This window comes from Antedon bifida, chromosome 2 (assembly GCF_963402885.1).
Source record: "Antedon bifida chromosome 2, ecAntBifi1.1, whole genome shotgun sequence".
NCBI classification, from domain to species: domain Eukaryota; kingdom Metazoa; phylum Echinodermata; class Crinoidea; order Comatulida; family Antedonidae; genus Antedon; species Antedon bifida.
In genome coordinates, this window is record NC_136227.1 from 28,803,276 (window position 1) to 28,815,542 (window position 12,267).

Genomic DNA, 12,267 nt, shown 5'->3' on the forward strand with positions numbered 1-12,267 from the left:
GGCGTTCAAACTTAGTTATGCGTAGTAGGCCTACATCGGTAAACAGATTAATGGATGCTATTGTGCCTTTTCCACCTACCTCCTTGCCTTGATATATTCTGACGTCACTTTAGTTATGCAATAATATTATGACGTTATCTTTTGTCTTTCGTGATGGATGTACTATATTATTATAATATGTAAATATATTAGGAATTGAAGTGAGTTATTTTTGTAAAAGAATTAGTTATATTATTTTTAATTGTACAAAATATGTATGCACACAGTATATTAAATGTAAAGTGATAAGCAGAATAAATGTATAGAAATTTAAAATAAAAAAAACGTTCTTGTCCCTTTGTTCTACCGTTATATTATTGTATTTTGATAATCGTCGCAATTTCTCGTATTTTACTAAGTACCGTACGCGACCAATTTATCCTTTTTTCAACCGCTCAGTTAGCTCAGATGGCTATGACGTCACAAAAATCCACGAGTTTCAAATTAAAAAAAACAACAAACAAACAAACGGCCGAAAGATGTTTTGATGATCTTGGTTAATGAATTGAAACGATTAAGTATATGAGTAATACTACTATCCATTTAAAATATTATAGTATACCTTAATTATAACAGTAGTAGTAGTTTTAGATTTAGCGCCCATGTTGTTGACTCTTAGTTACCACGAAGAAAGCAGTTTCTATACTAGGCTCAATCATGGAGGAAGGAGTTATAGAAATTCACCGGAGCCTACTCAATCCAAGACGTTTTTTAGCACCTATAGTTAAAGTCTTTATGAAAGCAACGGTAATTGTATTTGTACAAAAGTCAAAATATTTGTTTTTTATTTCAATATAAAATATTAAGCAAATTAAATATTTTAATAATACATTAATTATAAACGATACGCTTGTTATATGGCTGCTATTTGTTTGCTGATTGTAAATACCGTCCCCGCTAATATGAACAGTTACCTTTAGACCGTAGGCCTTCGTTAAGTTTGTTCCTCTTTCTATTAGTAGAAACGTAACTGTACATTTTCCAAGTTACCAAGTAAAAACTATTTTATACAATATTAATTTTACAATTAAATTAAAAGTTGAAAGATATTTGAAATATAATAATACAAATATCTTTCATTCTTTCTAATAACAACTAAAATGGGTTTAGAATAATTACTAAGTACACAAAAATAATTACCGTAATGTTGACTGTTGTATATCATGTAGAAGAGTAACTAACGTCAGACAACTTTAAGACAATAAACAAAAGCTGCTAAATCTCAAATGTTATACAAAATAATTAAGTAACCAAAATCAAAAGATTAATTAAATTGAAAGAGAGAATCGAAATATAGTACTAATTCTTTCCTGCTGCTTCGTTTTTTAAAATATATTTTTCATTAGGGATCTTTTGGCTTGCGACGACATACTGTAGGACCTACGCATTGATGTGTCATCGTGAGTCGTCGGTTGTCACTTAATTTGGACCTAGACTCCACCAAAACTGTGTTGAGGAATTAACATCACCTAACTTGTCGGTCGGTATCTCGGTAAAATGTACTTTAAAACGGTATCAAACCAATGCTCCGCATTCGAATTTTTCGTATCCGTTTTCTCCGCATCCGTTTTCTCCGCATCCGTTTTCGCCGCATCCGTTTTCGCCGTATCCGTTTTCGCCGCATCCGTTTTCTTCGTAATCGTTTGCTCGTCAGAAGAACACACGTTTGGAATTTGCTGTTTTACAACTGTATCTATATGTGCCATTAGGTTTCTTTCCATATTAGTTATTAGTTCTTCAATCATCACTTCTTGTTGTTTATATTGCTTACTTATGACGTCATCTACATGTGTAAGAACGTTTCTTTCCGAAGTTTTAACTAGTTCTTTAATACCATCTTCATGTTGATGATATTGATCTTTTAGTGCTTTATTTACAGTAGTATTTATATTTCTTTCCGTAGTATTTAATTGTTCTCGAATCATCTCTTTATAATGAGAAGTTTGCTCTTTTAGGCCGTCATTTACCTGCTTAATACTGGATTCCATCTTTGTTAAGATCGTTTTTAAATTTGAATTTAAAATCTTGGAATCATTAGCTACTTGAGTGAGTAAGTTGTTTTCCATTGTTTTCGTGTTATTTATAATATTGTTCTCCAACCGGATGTTAGTTTCTTGTTGTTCCCGTATACTTTCATTAACTATTACGTATACATCTGTTACCTGTGATTGAATCATATTTATTTTTTCATTTTGCTCGTTGACTGTTTGATCGCATGAATGCAGCTGTTCGGCAATATCACTCATATTCCTCGTTAAATATTCCATAGATTCATTAAACTTACTATTCGACTTATCATACAACTCTATTGCCTGATTTTGAAGAAGGGAGACATTATTGTTGTTCATATTATAATAACCTCGTATGCTGAACATCAGTACCAGCAACAGCGCGACTATACCTAGGACGATTAAATTCAAATATCGAAACAATGTTTCAACATCAGCATCAGGTCTTCTATCGACATCAACGTTTCTGGCTAAGAAGTCTTGAAGTTCATCAACATTGTGCTTGTCTATCTCTTCAACAGACGTAACGCTATCCACCAATAGCAACAGTCCAATGTTAGAGATAAGTGTCGGCTGTGTGTCCTTTATCATCTGTGTTCTAACCCTGACGTCAGCTGTGGGGACTTTTGTGACGATAAACGCCACGTTTTCTTTACCTTAGAATAAAAAGACAAATTATGATAGAAATATTATTATTATTATTATGTCATTATGACGATGGCTGCCTTTTAAGAAATGGCGCCAAGGGACAAAAACAAACGGTTGTTCCATCCAATGCTTGGTTCCCACCCACGCAACACAAGGACGTAACGCAACGTAAGTGATTTGACCAATCACAAGCGATGGATAATTCAAACTGTCGATTGTCATTGGTCAACTTGCTAGCGTTGCGTTTACGTCCTTGCGTTACGTCCTAGTGGGTTCCGAGCTTTAAATAGAGGTACTATAAGTTCTGAAAGCTAGCGTCACGTACGCCGTACGTGTAAATGTCTATAGCTTTTGGTTTATTTATAAACGTATGCCCTTTGATGTGACCTGAGTATTGATTATTATATTTTATATATAAATTCGTACTTTATAAGCAAGCTTAGTAGAGTTTTTAGTTAGAATATCAAATGAAACATGGCGGAAATTATAATAGAGAGGTTTCGCAATCTTACGAATACGATAACGAAAACGGATACGTCACACATTTGTGAAACTTTTGAGCTGATCCCCATTTCATATTCGTAAAGCGTATTCGTGTTGACGAATATCACCAGTCATATTCGTAACTACAAAACGAGTATAGTTTTTGATCTATTTTGCACATTTTGCATTTGAATCAGGAACGATTCATGATTATAATATAATTATAGATTTATTGAAAGTAATTTACTAAAGTAATTTACTAAAATGCAAGGTCAATTTTGATAAATAGCAGTTTTTAAAGTCCTCACTCGCTTTGATGTTACGCTAGGCCTAGGCAGCCAAGCACCATGCAACACGTACCCGCGCTTCGCTCAAATTTACCGCAGTCATATTTTAGACGGCGCTCTCAATATTTCGTTGCCATGCGAAACAGATTTTTACTGGCTTACGAAAACGAATACGTGTGCGTGACGTATCCGTTTTCGTTATCGTATTCGTAAGGTTGCGAAACCTCCCTATTATAATATTCACAAAAAATTCGTCTGATAAATTGGTTATACTACTGTATTTTCTTTCAGCATAGAACTCGCTCAAATTGGTAATGGTTGATTACTTGGTGGTCTTAAAAAGCAGGTAAGAACATTTGTGTAAAATCAATGTCTTAAATTAAATGCTTGAGTACAAAGTTTACCGTATCTTACCAACGTCTAAACAGGCATTTTTAATAGCCTGATCATAGATGGAGTCATTAACATCTGTCAATGCCAGACGGCCGTCCATACTGGAGTGACAAAATACTACCTTCTTGGAATCAAAACGAATCTTTCTTTCCAATGGTTTGAATGTGACCTTTTCCGTTGGGCATACTTGCTGAACCATTGTAACCACATCGTCACTGGTTTTGGATTTGGAAACACTGCAAACTATTATGTCTGTCAGAAAAAGTTAAATAAAAACTATTATGAGTTTTAAGGTTGGTATTCATATTAATATGTGCTTAAATTAATGCAAATACAGGACGCGACACAATTATGTTTACTAATCAAAAGGAAGGATTATTCGGACTATCGCTTGTGATTGGTCAATTACTTGCGTTGTGTGTGTGTGTAAACTTTGTACCTAATACAAAAAAAATCAAATTAAGAGTCAGTTAAACAAGACACTTGATTATCTTCTACATATCAGTAGATTGAAAAATTAGGTAAACGTAGTTGGCATCATTGATAAGGACAAGGTTACGGATTGTTTCATGATTCATTCCGAGATGATCAGAGTTCCTACTCCATGAAAACTCCATAGAAAACTGGCTTTGCAAATGAAAATTAATGCATATTATGGGGGCGCTATATAGACATATACAAATACTGTACATATTTATGATTTCACGGTTCACTCGCCATCACCGCCGCGCAGCGGGTGAATGTTTTTTTTTTAGGTTGGGTAAGCTCGGTGCGAAAGTGCAGTACCACTCCTTTATGCCCCATACTATGAATGACAACGATTGAACCGCGCCGTTCCGACATGTTTTGCTTTAAAACACACTTATCAGCAAGAACATTACCGTCCATAATTAATTAATTAATTAATTAATTGATATTAGGTTAAGTGGGGAACGTAAAATATTCCAAAATACGACGAGTGTTTTTATCGTGAGAGGCCTACCGGTCCGTGCTATTTCCTTTTTATTTAACTTGTTAAAATAAGTTATAAAAATGTTATGTCATACCTTTCAGTATTGTTAGTCTCATCTTATTTTAAGTCTGCTTTATAATAATACAGAATGTTGAGATCTTGTTAAAAATAACTAACCGTAGCTGAAAACACCGATTTAGTAAGCTAGGCCGTCTATATGCTATCCACACCTTTTGTATAGTAAATAGGGAGTGAACTTAATCTTTGTTTAATTTTAACCATTGGAAAAACCAGAATGAACGGAAATACTGTACTCATAATGTTATAGAGGGCGCTCTAATTCCATGTATTTGTCGCTTTTTGTAAATCAGGCTTTCCTGGTGTATATTATTAGGTTATTGAAAATACAACACATACAATAGTAATTTCACTGAATTCATAATAGATTGTTAATTTTCGATGTCAAAACAGCCAGTAAGTATTCTCAAATACATACATGTAGAAACAATTAATAAAACGTATCTTTGAGTCGAAAATTGCGAAACATGAATTTAGCATTTGTAGGCCAAGTTAATGTTCTAGATTAATATTTTGTTAAGTAATACACTAGAAAATAATTTGGTAAGTGACGTGCTGTTTGTCTGTTTGTCCGTTACTAAAGTTTCTAACAGTGTTCTTAAAACCTAATAACTCAGATTTAAGCCCACATTTTCGCTTTTACGTACATTTGTATTTTTGCTTCTTTAGGTCATGTTTTGGAAAGCATATTTGGTAATATTATTATTTTTGGGTATTTCAGTATTTACTTTTCTCCTTCTTTTTTAGACCTACCTCTTTTGTAAAGCATCTAGTGCGGGCGGACCAAGTTTTCTTTTTATTTATTTATTTTTTTGTAAATCATATCCAATAATACGCAGATGGTCCATGTTCACTCATTTAATTTTGTTACAGTTTACTACACCGGCGCAGATCCTGGTGGGACATTATGGACATTACAAAATCAAATTTTGTAAAATACTACTTTTCAGCCTTTTGGCTGCCGTTATATTTTGTATGGCTTTTTTATGAATAAATAATTATACCTGAATACTAATACATGTCCCCCACATATTTTAGTGGGGAATTGTCCTACTCACTTTTCAACATTAAAATCATTAAACTGTTGAAATGAAATAGAAAGTAAGACTTCTATGATACGCGTGACGTATCGTATGTAATTTTTAAAATACAGTATTTAAGAAGAATATATTTTGCGTGAATATAACCAGTGCCTAAAAAGTGCGTAACTCAAAATAATTGCATTCTTCAGGGCGGAATTTTTATGTGCTCAGAAATCGATTGAAACGACTTATACATTACTCAAGGACCCCGATCGGGGGCCCTTAGCGGCCCCCCTGGTCCCAGGCTGAGGTTGGTCGCTTCCCTCTCAAAGCATTTCATTTTCATACGCCCCCTCCCCCCACTATTAAAACGGATCTGCGCCGTTGGTTAAATAACGCTATGTTTCCAGAATTTGGTTTGGTCATAACCCTTCAATGCACTAGCTAAATAGTACGTGCGAAGTATATATCAGTTGCGTTATTTATTTGTTCTCATTTCATCGGTTAATATGCCTAGAGCACCGATGACTTCTAGACGTATAATATTATAAATGAGATTTTATATTACATAATCAATCGACCACATCATTGAAACATATCTGAATGTTGTTTACTCTTACTCTCGATGGAGACGAAATCTAATAATGATTTATTATGTTTTCTAAGAAGTACTATAAAATCTTACAAAGGTGTAATATATCATCATTAAATGCACAATAAAATGCATAAAATAATAAACAATCTGTAGAATATTAACAGAGAATAATTAAGTGAGTTATATATAAAATGTTGGACTGGAGTTGCATTATTTCTTTGGAATGCACATTTTGAAGTAAAAGTTTATATTTTGTTCTGGTCTAACTATGGAAAGTGTTTTGTTTAAAACATTTCTGTTCTTCACTATCAACTTAAATCACTTTTCTGATGGTAAGTACATAATCTAGTGTTTTGATCAGTTATCTAAATAATGTGTCATTATAATAATCATTTTTACATATTGTTTTATACAGCAAGTGTTCTTGGCATTGTGTTCTCAGTCTTGTAACGAATCTGTTGTTATTTTTAACGCCTTTTGTTTCGATGGGCTCGCCCTTATCAGTGGAACCGAGAAAGTAAATGACCACTGTGACATAAATAATATCAAATTATGGTTAAATTTAATTAATTCATTAATTAAATAGTTAAATTGTATTTTATATTTTTGTAGCCCTACGACTTGATTTTGGTGTGTTTCGTTTTATAACAACATTTTATCTAAATGATTTTCTACTTTAATAAAGGTCAAACGGCATCGTCCGATGAGTACTTTGTATGTCCAAACCATTCGAAGAAGATTACATCACCTAATTATCCAAGCAATTATTATAATGACCTGATCTACAATTACAAGTTTCGTACATATCCTGGACATTTTCTGTTGCTCACATTCTACGAATTTTCTCTCGGATCGAATGACGTTTTAATAGTTATCGATGGATATCGTCATACCTTCTACAGAAACTTGCACACGCCACCGGACACTTTGTCTTCATCAAGTAACACATTGAACCTTACGTTTACTACCGATAGCAGTGGGCAACATAGAGGTTTCTTTGCTGGTATTGAAGCGTACAGTGACAACGGTAAGGCTAAACCGAATACTACTATAAAAGAAATTATTTATGGTGATGATGATGATGATGATGATGATCACATGAGGTGTATTGTAAACTCAGTGTCATATAATTAGATAAAATGGTTCAAGCAAACTTACAGCCCAAATTAAATTCAACATACCTCAATTGTGTGATAATAATAATGATGATGGTGATGACGACGAAAACGATGATGATGATCAATATTAATTCTGAAAAAGAAAAATTTTTTTTTACATTTCGAAATAATAATAATAATAATAACTGGTACTTGATATAGCGCATTATGCTGAAAGCCTCAATGCGCTTTACAAAGACAGAAAATTTTGAAAAATTACAAATTAAAAAGGTGGGTTTTGAGGAGAGATTTGAAGACACTGGTGGAAGTAGCCTGACGGATTTCAATAGGCAACGCATTCCATAGAGAAACGGATGCCGAAGAAAATGAACGATTTCCATAAAACTTAGTGGAGGGATGAAAAATATGGGCAAGAAGAGACTCAGATCTAGATCTCAGAGACCGCTTAGGAACATAAGGTTGAATAAGTTCAGAAATGAACTTAGATGAAGAATTATGAAGAGCTTTGAAAACAAAGAGCAGGATCTTGAATGTAATTCTTTGTGTTACCGGAAGCCAGTGAAGCTGTCTCAGCACAGGTGTGATATGTTGCCTTATGGGGCTTTGAACGACCAATCGGGCAGCTGTGTTCTGGACTCGCTGAATTTTAGAGATATCCTTTGCTGGTAAGCCATAAAGTAATGAGTTACAACAGTCTAGCCTTGATGTAACAAAGGCGTGAACAAGAATCTCAGTTGATCTTGAATCCAGGTACTTCCAATTTTACGAATAGCGTGAAGCCCAGCTTTGCAGATGTTATGTACCTGATTGGACATACTAAGCGTTGAATCCATGACAACTCCAAGGTTTCTACAGGATGACGAAGGTTGAATGAAAGAATTACCAATCTTAACAGAGGCAGTCCAACACGCAGGCTTAAAACGAGAAGAAAAATGAATAAGTTCTGTTTTAGCATCATTCATAACCAGGTTGTTAGATTGACACCATGCTCTGACTTCGGCAATACAGGATTCAAGTTTACTGACAGCAGAATTACGCTGATTAGGGTTGAAAGTGACATAAAGCTGAGTGTCATCAGCATACGCCATACACTTCACATTGTGAGATTCAATGAGGTCAAGTAGTGGGGCGGTAAATAAAATAAACAGAAGAGGACCAACCACAGACCCTTGTGGAACACCAACTGTAAGCAGAGTCGGGTTCGACAAAACATCCTTGATGACAATGGACTGGGACCTATCATTTAGATATGATGCAAACCAATTATGACCAATTCCAGAGATACCGTAACGTGATGATAGACGATGTAATAACTGCTTATGGTTGATGGTGTCAGCACTGAAGTCCAAAAGGACCATAAGAACCTCATTATGGTTGTCAAGTGCAATGCTAATATCATTATGCAGAAGAAGTGCAGATTCTACACTATGGTTTGGACGATAGGCGGATTGTCTAGTGGCAAATAACCCATTTCTATTCAGATATGATTGCAGCTGACTGGACACAACCCTCTCAATAATTTTTCCAAGAAATGGAAGATTGGAAATGGGTCTGTAACTTGCAAATTCCTCAACATCCAAAGATGGCTTCTTTAACAATGGTGTTATGCAGGCATGTTTGAGTGAAGATGGAAAGATACCTGAGCTCAGTGAGGTGTTGACAACTTTGGTAAAGAAGGGAAGAAGGGTAGGAAGACAAGTCTTAAATAATTTAAGAGGAAGCGGATCCAGGGAGCAAGAGGTAATGGAGGCTGACCTAATGACATTAAGTAAATCATCAGCAGAGACAGGGTCAAAGGTATTGAAATTACTTTTACATGATTGAGATTCAACATAATGAGGGGAGGTTGATGAAAAAGTTCTGCAATATCTCTCAATCTTATTCTTAAAAAAGTCAGAGAATAGATTTGCAAGAGTTTTAGCATCATCATGAGCTGGAAGAGGACTAGAGATGGCAGTAGATGTTAACTTGTCAACAACACGGAATAACTTGCGTTGATCACATCCTAATACCTCATCTTTGTGATACTCCGTCTTGGCCTTGAAAAGATGTTCATTGTAGTTAGTGCACTGATTATGGTACAGTTGTTTGTCTACCATGAGACCAGATTTCAGCCACTTGCGCTCCAGACGTCGACGCTCCTGCTTCATTGAATGATGTTCACCTGTATACCAGGGTGCATGAGGGCGAAGCACAAGAGTGCGAAGCATAGGTGGAGAATGAGAATCTAATATTTTCTGTAACGACACATTATACCCCTTCACCATAGAATCAATGTCAGAGGCCAGGGAACATTGTGAGAGAGAATCAAGAACATCAGACTGGAATTTGACGATGTCTATGTTTTTGACATTTCGTGAAACTACTTGTGTTATGCTGGGCCCAGGACGATTGATGTCAACCTGACACTTAATGGTCCGAAGGCATACCATGTTGGATGGATATTTTGCTAAGCAGGTCAGATTCTTTGCGGGAGATAAGTAAATCTAATGTATGGTTGGCGATGTGAGTTGGGTCATGGATGTGCTGATATAAATCGAATGTCTCAAGAGTATTGAGGAACAATACAGCATCCCTGTTGTTAGAATTATCAACATGAAAGTTAAAATCGCCTAAAATGACTAACTTGGAGGAGTTCACACTTAATGATTCTAGTAAAGAAGAAAATTCATTAATGAACATAGATGAGGTTAATTTGTTTTTGGTATTTGGAGGAACCCTATAGACAACCACAAGCTGAAAAGAGGAAGAAAAAGAAGCCAAAGTAATCTTTGAGCATTCCATGGATTTGAAAGGAGGAGACTCGCAACAATGTATCTGAATACCATCACGAACAATGACTGCAATGCCACCACCCCGGCCATGAGTCCGAGGAGTATGAACAACATTGTAGTTAGGCAGTGTTGTTTTTATATCAGCAATGGTGCGATCATCTCTACTATCACCCGTCAGCCATGTCTCCACAACAGCGAGTATATCAAGATGATTATCAATGATAAAATCACAGAGCGCAGTTGATTTGTTCTTGGCCCTAATAGATCTGGCATTCCATGTGGCTAAGTTAATCTTAGCACCCGAGTGACTGGGCAGGCGATGGCTGATGGTGGTGGGGTAGCATAAGTTGGTAAAGTTGACACCACGACCTGCTTTAGGTAAAGAATGCTGGGTAGAAAGAACAGGTATAGGTATACAGCCCTACAGCCACGGTATGATCTGAAAATACCGCATTCTTTCAACACCTGATATGTAGAGGGGGAAATCCATTGTCTCCGACAACAAAGGAATTAATGGGGCTAGGCCTAGGCCAGCATAGCACAGGGCTAGGCCTAATGTTTACATCAGGTTGAGGGGGCCAAAAGGGCTTACCAACAGTGAACCATTCAGACCAAGTAGGCTGTACTCCACCAGTTTGAAGCCTACAAAAATCACTACTAAAAACACTAAAATGAGAAGCAGAAGTGAAATATTGAGGAAAATAAGTCATCTTCTGGATTCAATGTTGAAACAATTACATTGAATCAATAAAAATATGGTCAAAAAAGTGGAAATTAATTAAAATTTCCAGGAACAATGTAAAGGCAGCTATAGCACACAGCTCAGCGCCTGATCAAAAAAGAAATACAATTCTGAAACTCTAATTTGTTTATATTTTTGTCATGTTAACTTCTTTCAATTTAGAAACAGAAACAGAAGGCTTTTGTGCTGACTTTGAATATGGTTTTAATGGATGGACTCTTTCGCGCAGCACTTATTTTTCCATTGGAAATGGGAAACTTCCATTTGAAGTATGGAAACGGTCAAATGATGTAATCAATGCTGGGTACTCAACCTACGCTAGTAAGTACGCGACTTACTTCAGCAGAGGTAAAACAATCAATAGTGATCCAAATACCGGACACTCATTCCCACCTAAGAAACTTAACAGCTCTAAAAACATCAATTATTATACTGATTCACATATTGTCCATTTAATCTCAACTAGTGAGTAAAAAACTAACGTCAGTAGCGCTAAAAGGGTCTAGGACAACTACCCCCTGGACAACTACCACCCGGACAACTACCACCCGGACTATTACCACCTAGACAATTATCCTGCTAGGACAACTACCACCTAGGACAACTACCCCCTAGGGAAAATTACCCTCTAGAACAACTACCTCCTAGAACAACTACCCATACTCATAGAAAAACTCGGCTAATCCCTAGGACAACTACCCCTAGTACTACTACCCCTGGGTAGGTAACAATCAAACCAATATTGCATATTTACTGGACTTGCAGTAAATGCATACTGTCATTAAACAGCATGACATAAGCTCTTATGGAAAAGAAAAAGAATGAACAAAATCAGGTCAATTGTATCGATAGTAAGGGGCTGTTAAAATAAATGTTTATATGATTTTCGATGACTGGTGCAACTTGGTAAACTGTGTTCCTAGATTTCTATACGGCATCTTCATGTCAAATGTAATTTATTATTATAAAAAAAAGCAAAATAAATGAAATTAAATGAAAAGACTAAGGTGTAGGTGTCATGAGATTAGTTATTCTAGTTGTCCATTGTGTGTTGTTGAGAGGGGTAGTTTTCCAAGGGGAATATTCAATTCAATTTATTCCGGATTTTACTGGTGGACTCATCTCTT

At 35.7% G+C, this 12,267-nt stretch overlaps 1 protein-coding gene across 2 annotated transcripts; it reads right to left on the bottom strand.

Moving 5' to 3' along the window:
- Positions 1–849: 849 nt before the first annotated feature.
- On the bottom strand, positions 850–5,047 carry LOC144858959 (uncharacterized). Of its 2 annotated transcripts, none has more exons than XM_078715120.1 (3): positions 4,906–5,047; positions 3,881–4,111; positions 850–2,704 (listed from the first exon to the last, which is right to left on the bottom strand). In XM_078715120.1, exons 1-3 carry the CDS (start codon positions 4,925–4,927, stop codon positions 1,509–1,511), a joined length of 1,449 nt encoding a protein of 482 aa, XP_078571246.1. In that variant the 5' UTR covers positions 4,928–5,047; the 3' UTR covers positions 850–1,508. The 2 variants fall into 2 exon arrangements, with proteins under 2 accessions (XP_078571246.1, XP_078571247.1); XM_078715121.1 differs by having other exon boundaries at positions 4,989–5,013.
- Positions 5,048–12,267: the final 7,220 nt, after the last annotated feature.

What these genes read in the sequence shown, in the direction of transcription:
- LOC144858959 (XM_078715120.1), bottom strand. Translation starts at nt 4,927, where the DNA reads ATGAGACTAACAATACTGAAAG. An exon ending in GAGACTAACAATACTGAAAG is followed by an intron (nt 4,112 to 4,905) that starts GTATGACATAAC and finishes TTTTTCTGACAG; the next exon opens with ACATAATAGTTTGCAGTGTT. An exon ending in AAATGCCTGTTTAGACGTTG is followed by an intron (nt 2,705 to 3,880) that starts GTAAGATACGGT and finishes TTTTATTCTAAG; the next exon opens with GTAAAGAAAACGTGGCGTTT.